Below are 16,169 nucleotides of genomic sequence, written 5' to 3'. Positions count from 1 at the left end.
GTTTCTGATCTGCTAACTCTTTTGCTTGGGCAGAGGGATATTGTTCCCAGGGAGAATATGATTTTTTCAGCCACAGTCTCCCTTCTGAACAATCATCATGAGTTCTAACTGTATGCACTCTGCTTCCCACATTTGTCCCATTGTTTGCTTTTTGATTATGTGGAAATATATAAATCCTCTAGTGCAAGAAATTAAATTAAGTTCAGTAATCACTGAATTCTGTTATTCCATTGTGGTTTTGTTATCTCAGATCCACAGCATAAAAAGGAGACAGTGGCTGCATGTGTGGAGAGATTAAATTAAGAAAACGTTTTAGCCTCAAAAGCTGTGGTAGTAGCTCTTAAATCTTTGAATTGCACAAGAGTAAGACAGTGAGGTATTCCTGTTGCCCTTTCCCATGGAACCAGACCTATAATAAAATAAAATGAGCTTAGTATTTGTACAGTCCATTAAATAAATGTGTTGTTTTCTCCTCCCAGTGCAGCAATTCCCACCTCGTCCTTTGCTATAGCATTGTGCATGTGGCAGCAGGTACTGCAGGGTGTCACAAGAATACATCCTGGCAAAAAGGACTCCTTCCAGTTCCCCAGTAGCAGTAAACTAACATAATAAATGTGGCTGAATAAGTGTATTGCTGAAGATGACAGTCCTGGGTCTTTGATGAGTAATTTGGGGTTTTAGCTGAAACTGCTGAAAAGCATTTTCTCGGCTTTATTATTCGTTAAAGAAAACTTCTGTTTTGGTGGCCTTAAGCATGATCTAACATTTTTAACAATGCCACCATTCAAACTAGTTAGGTATTTACCTCCAATATAACTTATTATTTAAAGCTTAAGGCATTTTATAGAAACTTTGCAGAAGCAGAGATTAATAGAGTTTGAGTTACTAAAATGCAGAGCTGGTAGTTGCACAAAGCGCAGTATCTTTTTATTATTTTTAAAGGTTTGTCTCACTTCAGTATCTAATGTAGTACACATTAGGAACCAGCACTTACCAGCATGCCTGTGGAAAAGGATGAGTACTGGCATGTTTTTCTATGATAATGTTCTTGTTAGGGCAGGTAGAGAAACATATACTTTTCAACTGTTGTACTGTAAGGATGGAATTCTGGGAAGGGAGAGAAGGAAAAGTAGTTTAGTGCTTAAAGTTTCTGTAAATTTTCACTACTATGCCAGAAAGCAACAAAACTTGTACTGCTGTTAAAAGATACTTATATAATTACTTAAAAGTTAATTTCAGATGAATTAATGACTTAATATAGTATGAATATTATGAATACACTAAGGTTCTGTGGCCACACTCATAAAAGCTTGACAAAGACCCTGGGCCATGCAACTTGAAACCAAGAGGAGAAAGTACACAAAAGCATCTGCCTGCTAATTGCTGTGTTCTTTAATTCAGTCAATTTTTGTGAGGGTTTTTTTTGGATTTGCTCTTGTTTAACCTTTTTTCCCTTTTTCTTATACATTGTGTAATTTTTCTCTCATGCAGGAAATCAAGGAAAGAAAAACATTTTGCCAGACATACGTTGAGAACTTAGTGAAAGAAGCAGCTGACATCAATATGAAAAATGAGTCGTTGCAGAAGCTCTGGCCTCAGATGTTCATTGAACTCGTCAGAGATGCAGTGATAGAAATACGCAATAAAAACTCCTACATGAAGCTCTGCCTCCAGCGGATCACTGATCAGAAACAGTAGAGTCAAGTCATGTTGTCTTGCAAGCTTTTGGTTCAGTATTCTGTCATGTTTTACAAACATAAACTAATAAAATTATCATCACTAGGGCATACTTCACTTCCTCCCCCAAAGGGATGCCTTTAAATCTTAATTAAACTCTTAATAGTTTTGAAATAAAAGTTTACTTTCATACTGTTTACCAATGCTTCCTTGGCTAACCAAAGTGGTAGCATAGAAATGACTTGGTGATTGTTTTATTAAGTTGTTTATTTTTTTTTTGCTACCCTTGATTCTGTAGTGCTACAGCATTGATTTTTAAGAGCAAATTTGCAATGCTTGCCTTATTTTTATTGAACACTTTTCAGTTGTCACTTTTTTGACTGCTGCTGTTTAAAAAACCCAGGAAGATAGCTAATTTTTTTATGATCAAAAGCTAATAAATTATTTTTACACCATGAACTCGATGAAGACTTAATATTGTTGTTTAATTTGTGAGATTATAGAACACTTTTTCACATGAGAGTGCTCAGAATATTGACATTTAATGAGCCTAATTTTCAACTGAACAAGTTGCCCAAACTTGATTTCAAATGTTTTTCACTAATTTCACTAATAAGGTTGTGTGAATTGTTATAGGTAAAATATGATTCCAAGGTCTATTCACTTGAGCTTTATTTTTATTTTGTTAAAATATGTTAATATAATTTATTTTGTTTCTTGATTACTATCTTCTGAGGTTTGTCAAGATCAAGTGAGCTAAAATGCATGCATTACATTTGGTAGGGAGACTGATGACTACTATTCAGTTGTAATTCATTCCTGTGACTGTGTGAAAATTTCATATTATCAATAAAAATAAATTCTTCACTTTTACCCTTCACAGATACTGTAAAGAAGTACTATGTGCAAAGAAAAGACTTCTCCTTAATGCTGTACGAAGAGATGAGACACAACTTGCCCCAAAATCACTGTGAATGGGTAGAAAAAAACCCCATTCCATAGTACAGTAATTCCCACAATAATCAGCTTGCCAGCTTCTGTCCAGAAATTGAATTTAGGAAGTATTAACAAGTCCAGCTGATTGCCATGGATAGCATTTAGATGCAGGTAGAAAGTTGTGCCATTTAAATTTAATTTTTTAGTTCCATTGTATCTTAACTAAATCTAAAATTTTGTGCATTTTTTTACTTAATTAAAATTGTTCTTATTTTACTTAGGGTAATTTCTAGAAAAGAAACTAAAGAAAACTTCCTGCGAGGGTTTCTAAGAGCTTAAAAGTAAATTTACTTTTGAGCCAATCTAAAAGATATTTTCTGTCAAAGCAGAGATGCAGATACAGTTTAATGAGTTTTTATGCCCAGAAAATCATGGAATCATAGAATGCTTTGGGTTGGAATGGACTTTAATTACCATCTAGTTCCAGTGCCCTGCCATGGGCAGGGACACTTTCCACTAGCCCAGGTTTCCCAAAGCCATGTCCAGCCTGGCCTTGAACACTTTGAGGGATGGGGCAGCCACAGCTTCTCTGGGCAGCCTGTGCCAGGGCCTTACCACCCTCCCAGGAAATAATTTCTTCCATATATCCAATCTAAATCTTCCCTTTTTCATTTAAAGCCATTCCCCCTTGTCCTATCACCACATGCCCCTGTTCAAAGTCCCTCTCCAGCTCTCTTGGAGCCATCATAAGCACTGGAAGGTGCTTTAAGGTCTCCCATGACTCTTCTCCAGGCTGAACAGACCAAACTCTCTGAGCCTTGAATGAGTAGCAGGAATCAAGTGGTCACAGGTATTTTGGAGAGTGCAGTCTGCTTGCATTCAGATTAAGCTGGGATATCTAAATTGTCTGAGAAAATCTCTTTTCAGAACATGTGACAGGTTAACAGTGACATGGGTACTGTTAAATGCACTTTTCCATTTGGTTCATGTTATACTTGCAGGTAGTTGCTTTTCAGTCTGCAGAATGTAGTGGAGGTTAATTCACTTAAATTCTAAGGAAGTGTTAGAATTCTCGAAGAAACTGCTCCAGTAGTTGATTGCTTCTATTAAATTCTATCACCTATCTGGGCTTTTTGAACTGCTTCATGGAATTTATAGTAAGATTAGTTTATTTGATGGGATTTTTTCCTTTCCATTGGAAAATTGCACTCTCAAGTTTCATGGTGCATTTTATTAAAGGAACAAATTAGGGCCCTGCAAGATGTGGGAAAATGAGAGTTTACATTAGAGAAACAGCCAGCATAGAAATGATCGTGCAATATGTTTTTGGATCTATCAATTACTTTACATAATTTCTGTGCCAAGGGGGTGGGTGGAGCAATTCCAGCTTCTGCATGGGGACAGAAACCTCGGCAGCTGTGTGAAAGTGCAGAGCTCTCCTGATGATGTAGCTGGGACAGATGGGCCCCTTTTGAATCAGATTCAGCAGCAGTAAAAGAGTGGAAAAAAATGTTCTAAGAAGGTTGTATTGGTCTAGAGGAACAGGAAGTCCTCCATGGGAAAATCAAGAGAAAAGCCAGACTTTGATATTGAGGCTTTAGAAGTATAATCCTGGTTTGAGGCTTTAAGGTAGGGTCTTGAAAAAATGAATCAGAGGGTATTGATGGGGAGTTGTCGAAACGTCTTAAAATGCTCTGTGTTCCTAGTGGTCTGTGAATGCTGCCAGTTTGGACTTTTTTCACTAATAGCAGCTGTTTCATAACAGGATTGCTAAATGGCTGAAGTGAAGGTAGGTAGGCAGCTATTACAAATGAAGAAAAGATTAATGTTGGGTTCATATGTTCTTTTCACATAAAACCAGTAGGAAAAAAAGGAACTTACTTATTTACTAATTCTTTTTACGAATCAAGTGATGGATTAAAGTGATGTTAGACCTAAGAGTGCATAGAATTTTCAGCAGATCGAGGATCTTAAAATTGTTAGCATGCTATATGTTGTTTATGTGGTTACCCAAACTATTTGTTAGTTCATATTGACTCACGAGATACACTCCTGTAGTTGCTTATTAGGGAGTTTCCATGTACCTAAAAATTTGAAGGTCATATAAAGAGCAAAGTCTTAGATGTTCTGAAACCTGAGTGCCACATATATGAACTTTCTGTAGTTACAGGTGTAAACTGATGAGTTAAAATAGCAATTGATATTGAAGCTCGGGACCTTTTAATAAAATCTTCCAGTCTGAAAGCACTTTTTTTTTTCTTCTTCAAAAGCCTTTAAATGTCACATAAAACTGAATTTTGATGCTGTTAATATTTCACTGATATCCCATCCAAAGTGGACTGTGATCCTCTCACGTAGCCTGACTTCGGCACAAGACAGGAACTAGTACTGTAAAATATCGGTATGTTAACTAGAAATCATCTTGATGGTTAAAAAGATATTGTTTTAAGTCTTTTGAAAACTTTTTGGATTAATTTTTGAATTATTTATGCGATTTACTTATTTCCTGAGACAAATTTCTTCTATGTCCAGACAAAGGTAGATAATGATGTAGGATATTTTTTTCAGTTTCAGTCTAGCTGTCTCACACACGAAGGCCCCATTGCATCATGCAGAGTCACTGTTATGCAACTGAAATTTGATCTTTAGTAAGGAGACTGATGAGGAGCTGTATTTCATACGTTCCTTTTTATGCAGGATCTGAAAAAGCAATAGAGCTGCATATTTGCTGCCACAATGGAGCAGGGAGAACAAATTCAATTGATGCAAACCAAAAGCTGATGCTGTCAGTTATGAGGAAGAAAAAGGTCCTGGGAAGAGGTTTTAACTGAGCTTTAATAGAAGTAAGTAACACAGCTACACTGTCTGGGACCAAGGGATAGATCTGAATCCAGAAACAACTGAAAACTGTTTTCCATTATAGAAAAGGGAATTAATCTTGTTCCACTGCTATTTTTATCATGTAAACTACTTAAAATAATTACAATAATAGAAAGCCTAACCTATTAAAACAGATCTGCAGATTAAGTTTGGCTATTGTGGAAACAGTAGTGACTCCTCAGTGTATGTATACATTCCATAATTTCAGGACAAGTGCATGCATTTTTTTTTTTAACCAGAGCTATGGGCTGTAAAAGTGACAATGGTGCTTCCAGATGCATCCAGTTACTTTTTATCATAGTGACACATCAGGATGAATTGGGTTTTGTTAGCTGGTTTATTTAAAGAAGCCAAGGCAAATATTTGCTAATTCTTTTTATTAAGCAATATTCATAAATATGTGATTTAGATTGGGAGGTCCACATGCATGTTCAGAATCACAATGGAGGCTATTTGGTTGGATTGGGAAGACAGACTCCTTTTTTCTGTTTCCACATCACACAGACTCTGCTACATCTTGAAGCCCAGTTCCAGTGAAATTATTTTCTTTTTTAAGTTGGAGGCATCAGATTTTTGGAGATTTGTAAGGCTTGGTGTTTTGCTACACATGTATAGAACAAGGAGTGGGAAAGAGGAGGCTGGCTATCATTTCATTCTACTGTCTGGTAAGGTGGCTTTTACTCCAAAGTAAATATAAACTATTTTATTTTTTTGCATACAAAAAAGGAGATAGTATGGGCTACACAGACTTGAGACAATCTTACAGAAAACTGAGAGGTGTCTGCTTACACACATCACCTCAGAGCTGGATTTTCTTGAGTATGAGCTAAAAAATTGAATCTAAGGGACTGTTTATTCAACTGAAGTATTAACTTTGTTGGCAAGCTTTGCTAGGCTTCTGCTCTCGGGGGAATAAGGAAAAGCTCAGCTGGAGGAATTCTTGTCTCTGTTTGCTGTGGCAAAACCAGCCTATCTTTACAAGCTGTGTATTGGGCCTTCTATGCCATACTTCTGTACAGATGGAGTGGACAGACACTTCTGCTTATTGTATTAAATATCAGGAAACACTGGTGAAGAACTGAGAAGTCTTAATGGGGGGAAAAAGTGACTCTTCTAAAATTCTAAGTTTTGTGGTTTTGGTGGAGTTTTTTTTTCAGTTATAGAGAGATGTATTACAAGCAGAAACAAATTTGACTGATGTAAGTACACTGAGTGTATGAAAAAGTAAAAACCTGAAAGTTAGAATATTTATACCAAATCCAGCATTAGAAGCATCCAGCATGCCCAAGAAACATTTGTACAAGGTAACCCCATATTCCTTACTACTGATACATTGGCTTGAGCAGGCCCTTATGGGTAGCTGTTTTATCCAGCTTTTTGGAAAATCCAGACTGGTGGCTTTCTTACTGCTGTGGACTTTGGTTGATCGGTACAGTATAAAATAATGTAATGAGACAGCAGAATCAGATTTCTTACTGAGGCACTGTGTTGGTTAATGGTATGACAATGCTTAATCCCACCTTTTGTTGCAATCTTCCCAACGAGGTAGGTTCTTGCATACTAAGGAAAATCTTGTATGTAATCTTCATTCTTGTATAGTGCAGGGCATCTGGTGTATCACTACATCATAACTTGGACAGTTTCCACTTTCAGACAAATTATTCCTTTCACTTCTGTTTGAGTAATATCGGTATTCCAGAGGTTAAATGCTGCAATTAGCAATACTCCATTTTGCACTTAACAAAACCAGGACTTTTAATGAACACTGAGCAGGTCGTAAATAAGTTCATTCTTTCTGGAATTCTAGACATGGATAATATAAACAGCATTAACCTTTTCAAAACAGCGAGAATGATACCTTTCAAGAGTATAGGTAATAATGAAAAACCTTTCTGTATGTAGTATTGAGCACTTAACACTTCAGCACGGAAGAAGATATCCTGGAATGATAATGACTTCCATCTATTTATAATACATCATTAGACAAGAGATTGTAAGCTTAATTCTGACTACAGTGGTGAAGAAGTTGTGACTGTGAATGAGATGTTTGTCCTACATGTTCACATAGTCTAGACATCTTACTTGGTCATGCAAATAACAGTGATCACAGTCAATAAAAGAAATCATTGCAATATGTAGAGAAGCTGTGACTTTACAGGGATAAAAAATGCTGAGTTCATTGATTAGCTATTATATGACACTTAGAATTTATACTGTGATACAATATGTGCTGTGGTTTGTGTTCTATATGGATATGTAGCACATTTGCTGCCCATTTGCATTAGGCTTCAATGATCTATGCTTCCTAATAAAATAAAGAAATCATTCAGAAGAGCGATGAAAACACAGAGTAAAGCTTTTTTCAGTTACTAGCTCAGCACTGACCATAGAGTGTATCAAGCTTCATACAACTGTTGTATCCTGAGTAAAATACTCATGTTGGAGCTCTCAGAGTCATCTGGCTATGAAGCTGTGTGAAAGTCTCCTCTGCAGATGTACTAATGTAAGGTTTAAATGTAAGCTGACATGCTGCTGAAGATTTTGGAAGGTATTTGCATTGATTTATGCTCTTTATTAGGATGCATAATTAAACAGGAAAAATCTAAGCTAGATAATCTATGTGAGCTAAAACCTTGATGCTATTGAAGTTGTTGCAAGATTCCCAGTGATGTGAGTGATTTTAGATGTCCATCTTTTCAATGAAGTGGAGTTGCTTTTCCTTTTCTTTCCCTGTTAAGGTTGTGGAAATAGTCTTCCAGATGTTGATGTCTGCAAAGGTTTGGATTTGTCCAGACAGGCTCCATCCTTCCCACTTTTGGTCTGCTTCCCTCTCATGTGATTCAAACCAGTTTGTTCTTCTATGTCAGTCAGAGCCCACAGAAGCCCACTTTAAGATGAACAAACATGGGTTCTAGTTGGATTGGGGGTAAAATTTGAGAGTCCTAGACTTCCAAAATGAGAACTGCATGCCTCAAGTCATGCTAGACTTCAGTGAAATCTAGATCAGTTATTCCTTTTGTCACATTTGAAGAGACCTTGACAGCTGGAACACAGGTTCTCTCCTTTGCTGGTTTGAATGCATTTATTGCCAAAGGGGGAGAGTGCCATGTGGATAGGGTGGGAGACTGAATTGGAGTAGACATTGTTAGACAGTAGATAACTGCTTTTTCACTCAAAACAGTACAATAGCATATGTCTGTGAGTAGTAAAGTGTTGCAAAATATGTTAAATGTTCTTGGTGACGAGCCAGAAATACATGTGTTAAACATGTGAAAATAACCAAGATATCTCATTTGTTAGACACAACCGTTCCTCTGGTGCTGAGCTCACTGGTTTCAAGGCAGCTGCTGTCTCTTGTACAGAGATTGTTATGTGCTGGGCAACTGTAAAGAAAGTAGGTCATTTGCAGATAGTATGGGTGTTCAAGTTGTTGAACACATTCTTCATACATTCTGCAGAGTATAATTTCAGTATTTTCAGATTTATTTAAAGGAAAAATTGCTTCAGAGATGTGAAGGATCCTTTTGCTTTGTTGTTAGGATTGTTTTTGAAATTGCATGAATGTGTGTATCGTGGATGCTTACAGAAGAAACCAAAAAGGAACCACAGGTGGTCTGAAAAAGTTATATTATTTGCTCTTTCTTCTTTGTTGGTACTGAACTTTTGCCCTTGCTTGTTGATGCTGGCTGTAGCTCACTCAGGGATTAACCAGAGGCTTTGTCAGGAAAGTACTTTAATAGATGTAGGTGTGCTCAGGGCAGTTTCCAAATCCAATCAATGTATGTTGCAATCTAAGATTAGTCATTTTTCACATTTTCACACCTTCCATTAGCACCTCACTTCAACAAATTTTGCTGTGTTGCAGGGAAAAACTAGCCTTTTGATAATGTGCATCTCAATATGTGATCTATGAATGTGTTTGATGTCTTTCAGTTTAACAGATGAGTATCAATTGTAAAGATTCTCATGTTAAGAATATTTAGTGTAAGATATCTGTGGACCTTTACTACTGACTGGCTCTCAGTTTTTATTCCAGAGACACCTTCTTATAAACTACACTTGTCAAATTCCTTCAAGTCGGTATTCAGAGGAGACCATAAGATAAAAAGCCGTGCCTAGAAGAGGATCATCCCCTCATGACCTACATTTTAACAGGAGCAAAAGTGAAAGAAAAACACTTAGTTGCATTAGATATCTGGTAATGAGCTGACAAAGGTGTTAGGGTAGCCAGGTGCTGTTTATCTCATCTGTACTGTGTATTAAGTGTGGGGCAGCTACAGGGAGTGAGCAGTCTTGCGTAGTTTTAGAGGTGTGAGAGCTGTTATGAGAAGCAAATGCTTCTTATTTCCCCTCCCATAGTCCATTTTGGAGAATCTCAATTTCCCCACCCTTTGTTTCCAAGCTGCAGTGTATTCTGTTTTTATGTAAGGAAGATACTGTCAGCATTGCTTGTGGCTTCAGTGTTTGGCCCACAGAAGGCAGGCACAGGCAGCTTTTTCCTTTTCCCTACCTCTACAGTGGAGAAGAGCTACAGGGAGGCTGTTGCTTAACTGGTATTAGTTATTGGTGTAAAGCTGAAGTGGCATAGCTGTGTTTTGTGGAGAGGCTGAGAAAAGTGCTGTGGGTATAGGCACTGGTCAGTATGGACAAAAATAGTTCTGGCACATGGAATGAGAAATTCAGTGGGATTTTATTTTCCTGTCTCTTTTAAAAGAATTTTTTATTGCTCTCAATTAAATCAGTAGATGAGAGAATCCATAACTTGTCTGCCACTAACACAGACTTCATTAACCAATACTTTCACCTGTAACAGTCACAGGTCAGGTTTATTTACTTTTATTTTTTAAACTAGTTTGTCTTATGTTCTAGGGAGAAATCATGCCACTGTTTTGGGGTCTTTTTTATTGCTCATTACACCTATAGCATGTGTAGAATTTCTGATAGATAAAATACACTGAAAGTAGGTATTTTTTATGAGCCTATGTGCTAATACCTCTTTGAAATATTTGTTGATTTAGAGGAGTCTCATACTCTTGATTCCTTCATACACATTTGTTTCAGAATGTTATCAATTCAGTGATTCTTAATCAAAAGCATTTGGAAATCTACAAGACTGCCAAGTTTTGGCTTTTGGTCTTGCAGCATTTTATTTTTTAAAATGACAGTTTACAGTACATCTAGAAATCTTGTAAAACTTTAAGTAGGTTCTTGAAAATTGTCTTTAGCATCTCAAATAAAAATTATTTCAAAATTTTGGATGAAATTTTTTCATCTCTTTTGGACAAAGCTTTCAAAGGCTTATTTCCTTAACTGTTCAAAAGACAGTTTCGTGATGTGCTCAAGACTACTCCTTTCATAAAGCCTTTTCTCAGAAGGCTTTACAGAATGTTCTAGAGATTAACTTGGTTACTATAACTGTTCCTCTTGTTCTAATTCTGGACTAAAGTAGTATGATGTCAGATGCTGTTGGAATTTCCTTTGTTCAAGCATTGTGTGATGACATCAGTCTTCACATCAGAGAGAATTAGAGCTTAGTGGTACAACACGTTCTTGGCAGGAGTTGTGATACTGGGATCGAGATTTTGGCAAGGACCAACTCCAGGGTGATCTCCTGGAAATGATTCTTGGAAAATTTGGAATTCTTGGAAAATTTGCATCTACTTTCAGATCTGAAAAATGATTGCCTGCATCGGTAGCAAATTGTATTATTTCTTTCCTAGGAGGAACTTGGAAAGGCCATGGATTCTTGCAGCTGCATCTAAAAGTTTAGACTCACTTCTTGTCATACAGAGGTGAAGGAACTGGTTATTTTTGTGGCTGCAATGGAGATAAGGACCAAACTAGCTCAAAATTTGTAATTTTGGTCTTCCTATTTTTACCTCTCTGAGACTGTTGAGAAGGGGAGGACAAGTGGGTGGGTGGTGAGAGTAGGAGGAGTTTGGGCTATGAGATAGGGAGGGACTCTAATGGCAGGCTGAAATTCAGAAATAACCTTTTTTGAAGGGCTCCTCTAGAACATGGGGAATTTGTCAAACCAGCTGGCTCTGGTGCACAGTGCTATGGAGTGGAGGGAGGCCTACAGTGCTGCACTGGAGTGAAGGAGAGCTAGACGCAAGCATGGGTGAGCTGGGAGCCAGGATTACAACTTTGATTTCAAGTCTGTAGAGTTTGGCAGGTCTCTGTAATTTTGAGTGAGAAATATGTGCACCCCAACCTCAGTGAACATTTGTCTTTTTCTCATAACATTCTTTAACTGTTCTCTTTGGTTGCTCTCCCAGTGCATTCCAGAAGGCAGCTTTCTGCAGGCTGTCTTAAAAGAGGATGCCTCTGGCCTGTGTCAGCTCAGGGATTTACATCACTACTGAGTATTTGGTACTCCTTTATTTACTTTAGGAATACCTGGTGATCACTGTATAAAAGGACACAGAATAGCTGTATCAGATGAATACCTGTCTCAGTTTAGAAAGGGCAGGCCCTTTACAGATCCTTTATGAGCAGAGCTGACAATCCTTGCTACGTGAAGTCTCTTTCTTGGCCCTCCACCAGAGACATTCCCAGACACTCGCAGTATTGCCTCTTATGAAAACCAGTAAGTGTTCAAACTTTCATGCAAGTCTCTGGCACCCATCATCTTTATGTTTTCTAGAGGAGCAGTTATTTTCTCACTGCTTTTAAAGGGTTAATTAATTTCTTGAAAAGCATTTTCATAGTTCTGATCTGTGTCAGAGTGGATAAGCTCAAGAGAAATTCAAACTAGATCAATTGTTCTGTTGGGGCAGCAGCTTGATCCCATCTGCTGCTTTTGCTGAAAAGTTGGCTGAACTTTTCTGCAGAGATAAAAGCTGGCATAGCTGGAAAGAGTCCCCCAGTCCTAATTTGAAAAGCAATGCAAGTGGATGAGAAGTTGTGAGTGACAGCAACTGGCTGTCAACAGACATCTTTCCTTGGTGCTCTTCAGATATGAGCAGAAAATGTTCTATTGGTAAATGCCATGCACATGTAAATTTGCTCTACTGTTCCCTTTCCAGATACATAGCAGGAAAGGCTCCAGCTGAGACACCTATTCCCCTTTGGTGGGAGAAGTTTATGGTTTGAGCTGCCTTTTATTACTGTCTAAGGACAGAACAGGACTACTCATCTCTTAATGTTGACTGCGAGATCATTCCCTAATCTGCCAGCATTGCTCAGTGTCTTCCTCATGCATGGAATTTAAGGGGATGGTCTGCTATCTCAGGCTTTGCCAAGATTGTTACATTGACCTTAAGCCAAACCTGTGCAACTCAAAGGCATCCTATCTGAAAAGACTGAGTGATGTGGTGTCTTGGAAAATCAGAGACAAACATGTGAAGAATCTTCAAACTGGCCTAAAATGTTTCTTAAACAGACCATTTACTTTATAGAAAATATTGCTGTTACTCCATTATGCCTCTTCCAAATATTAAAAAATAAAAAGGTATTTTCCCTGGCAGGATTTGAGCTTTAGGCTATAGATCAAACAGGTTCATAAGTTTTTCTGGCCTCTTTTTTTTTTTTTTTTTAATTTTATTTTTTGACTGATTTCTTTTTATTCTCATCAACATCTACTCATATTGTATTTCAGTGTGGTCTGGCCAACAGTCTTGATACGGAGACAAAAATCTTTAGTCTTGTTTAACCAAGCTGGTGAGAAAGCTTTATTTTCATCCTGAAGTGGGTGGCTGTCCTTGCAATATATTACAGGGGTTTTGTCTCAAGATTTTCAGAAATTTCTACACTAGATAAGTATTTAAATGCTACTTCATTGGCATTGATCTGTTTGAACTCTTTCTCTGGAGCTGCAACTAAAATCAATGACCAACATGTAGCAATCTTAATCCTCATTCTTCTGATGTACCTGCATGTGGGATTACATGCAGTTACTTAAAGAATGTTGCTGTTGGGTTTGATACTCCATAACTTGCCTTTACAACTGTACAGCTGGAGAATGCAGCTGGTTTTTGCATTGCTGAAATTTGGCTGACTCTGCAGCAGCATCCAGGCCTTTTTGGACACTGTGATAAAAATACAACTCTGCTAGTGCTCTGTTTTTATTATTAGTGGAGGTGCAAGTGCTAAAAATATGTCTTGCTTTCACAAGAATCTAAGCATAGACAATGCTGCAGAGAGCTCCTTTCTGTCTGCGTCTCGTTTGCTTGATCTGTATCTGTAATTGAAAAGGGCCAGGAGGTTTCCACATAAATCTTTGAGATTTCAATGTTCCCTTCACTCTCAGCTTTGATTTTCTTTCTTTAAAGAAAGTTAGGCCTTAACTGTTTTAGTATCAAAGAAAACCTCAAGTATGTGAAGCTGGATGTAGGTGATGCAAACAGAAGTTTGCACAGAGCTTGTAACAATAGTGGGAGGTGTGAACTACTGCCTTTGTCTCTATTGAGTGTTAGCTCAGATATTTAGCAGAGTTGTCTAATTGTGTATGTTAAGTATTTAATTCCTTAAAAAGAGTGAAAATACTAGAGACAGAGCAGAGCTTTATGTGTAGTGGGAGGCATGTTTTGTTGATGTCTCAAGTTAGTGGCATTTGGGAATTGCTTCTGGTTGTTGGTGTTACAAAGGAGAAGTCCAACACTAAACTTCATCAGGATAGGAACCAAAGAGTGGGAATTCTAGATTTTTAACATCTCTGAGATGTAGTTTATCCTGCAGGTAGAAAACCTGTCACACTTCATCCACATTCCTACTCTAACATTAAACAGAAAAGCATTAAAATGCTTCCAAGTCTGAAATGGGACACTTCTTCCAGGAATCCTGAAATCAGGACTGGTTGGTTGCGTTGGGTTTTTTCACCCTGGTGCCTATCACTTTCAGTCCTTTTTGCTTTAATAAACTGTCTTGAACCTGATCAAACAGGACCATCTATACATATGAATCTGTGGATGTGCAAGGTGAAGAAGGAAAAAATTACATCCGCTTCACCTTGTTTGGGTCCTGTACTGCAGTTGATTCTTTGCTTAATTAAATTAATGACTCACTGGATAACTCACTGAAATTGTTAATTTTTTTACAATATGAAACTTTTCTACACTGGAAAAGTTCTTTCCTATTGATCTTCCTTAAAAAAAAAAAAAAAGGCATTTAGCAGGCTAGGGCACTACTATGTTGTATGCACATATCCAGTATGTGTTCCATAAAGCTGATTACCCAAAGCAGAGTTTGAATTCAGGAAAGAAATTTTAACTGTAGAATGGAAGTACTTTCCTAAAACTCAAAACCAGTCCTGCATTCAGCTTGTCTTTGCAAGAATAGAAGAAAAAATAACAACAACAAAAAACAGCAAAGCAAAACCACTTTTTGATATACATGGTAAACATGGATGATATAGATTTATTCTACTCCTTTTCAGATTTGAAACCACATGAGAGAGAATATTCTCTTCTTTGGTGGGATTGGAGAGCAGTTTGTTTCCTTAAAGTTACTGACAGTGCTTGAGAAAATTATTTGTTTTGTTTTGTTTAGGGGGCCAAGGGGCCAAGCAGTTGTGGAGTTTAATAACCCAAGACAAGGTTATTAAACAGACACATAGGCCATTTAGGACACTGGAACAAACTCAGAAAACCTAGTGAAAGAAAGAGGAAAACTAGTTTTGCAATGAGACATTAGACCACACAGTAAGCAAACAACTATGACATGTCACTTGAAAGCCATTGCAATTTTCTTTCAGGCAAGTATGAGGACTCTGATGTGTAGACTTGCACCATTCTACAGTTCTTTCATTGGATTATAAATCATTCTGTTTGCCATCTCTTTTACCTCAATGTGATTTATAAATCTCTTTTATTTTAAATCCATAACCAGATTTGAAGCTATACCTTCTACAACTAACGAGGACAGAAGAAAAGCTTAAGTTTATACACCTAAATACTGCAGTTCTCATGCAACAGCTGTTTGAGCCTGGCAACTGGATGGAAAAGGCAGGACTGCAGCTTTTGTCTTGAGGATGATTTGCTTAGCAGGGCTCTCCTGAGTTTACTGCTGATTTTCAACTGTTTCCAAACTCTTCATTCCAGAGCTTTTACCTGAAAAGTTCCAAGCAAATTTTCAAGAACTGTTAAATACTTATATATAGTTTCTCAGGAGGCTTCAAGAAATAAATGAGATTGATTTATTGTCCCATTTGGACAACTAGTAAATGAGTAAATTGTGCCAGTTCCAGGAGATGAGGAAAAGGTAAAGTAGCATCACAGTAACCCTAAACCCTTTATCTGAATGTATGTGTGAGAATCTGTAATCTTCATAAAGGTCCTGTCCCAAAAGTAATACACTTATCTTTATCTTGCAAAAACAGTAAGATTGGATACTGGAAGTGCGAAGAAAATAAAAGGCAAAGCCAGTCCTGAAATTTTGAGGCTGGTTCCATAGATATTTAAAATTCTATTTGTTAGTTTTCCTTTCCCTGCAATAGAAAGTTTCAGAGACACCCTGTTCCATTTTTCCCTCTTACAGGACATAAAATTCACTATATAATATTTATACCATATAAACCTATTTGTTCCTCCCACCTTTCAAAGATTGCTCATGTGATTGCTGTTATTTACAAAATCCAAAGATTTATTTCCTCTTACCTTGCAGAATTTGAAGAAAAAGTTTGCTCTGTTTGTTTACTCTGTGCCTCAGGGAACCTTCAGAGAGTTCTTTGGCATGTT

General features: G+C 37.4%; 2 protein-coding genes across 8 annotated transcripts in view; both read left to right on the top strand.

Moving 5' to 3' along the window:
- Window positions 1-2,550, top strand: part of LRRC49 (leucine rich repeat containing 49) — a 41,607-nt gene extending 39,057 nt beyond the window's left edge. For all 7 annotated transcript variants that reach the window (XM_069025604.1, XM_069025605.1, XM_069025603.1 and 4 more), the window contains one exon: window positions 1,492-2,550. In XM_069025604.1, coding sequence (XP_068881705.1) covers window positions 1,492-1,698 — 207 coding nt within the window. In that variant the 3' untranslated portion in view covers window positions 1,699-2,550. The remainder of the gene's footprint in view (window positions 1-1,491) is intronic.
- A 2,769-nt stretch (window positions 2,551-5,319) lies between these two features.
- Window positions 5,320-16,169, top strand: part of THSD4 (thrombospondin type 1 domain containing 4) — a 279,213-nt gene continuing 268,363 nt past the window's right edge. The window contains exon 1 of the mRNA XM_069026195.1: window positions 5,320-5,456. The gene's annotated coding sequence lies outside the window, so the exon portion shown is untranslated. The remainder of the gene's footprint in view (window positions 5,457-16,169) is intronic.

This window comes from Aphelocoma coerulescens, chromosome 10 (assembly GCF_041296385.1).
Source record: "Aphelocoma coerulescens isolate FSJ_1873_10779 chromosome 10, UR_Acoe_1.0, whole genome shotgun sequence".
Classification (NCBI taxonomy): domain Eukaryota; kingdom Metazoa; phylum Chordata; class Aves; order Passeriformes; family Corvidae; genus Aphelocoma; species Aphelocoma coerulescens.
The sequence above is the reverse complement of the archived record's forward strand: the minus strand, read 5'-3'. Positions and strand labels throughout refer to the sequence as shown.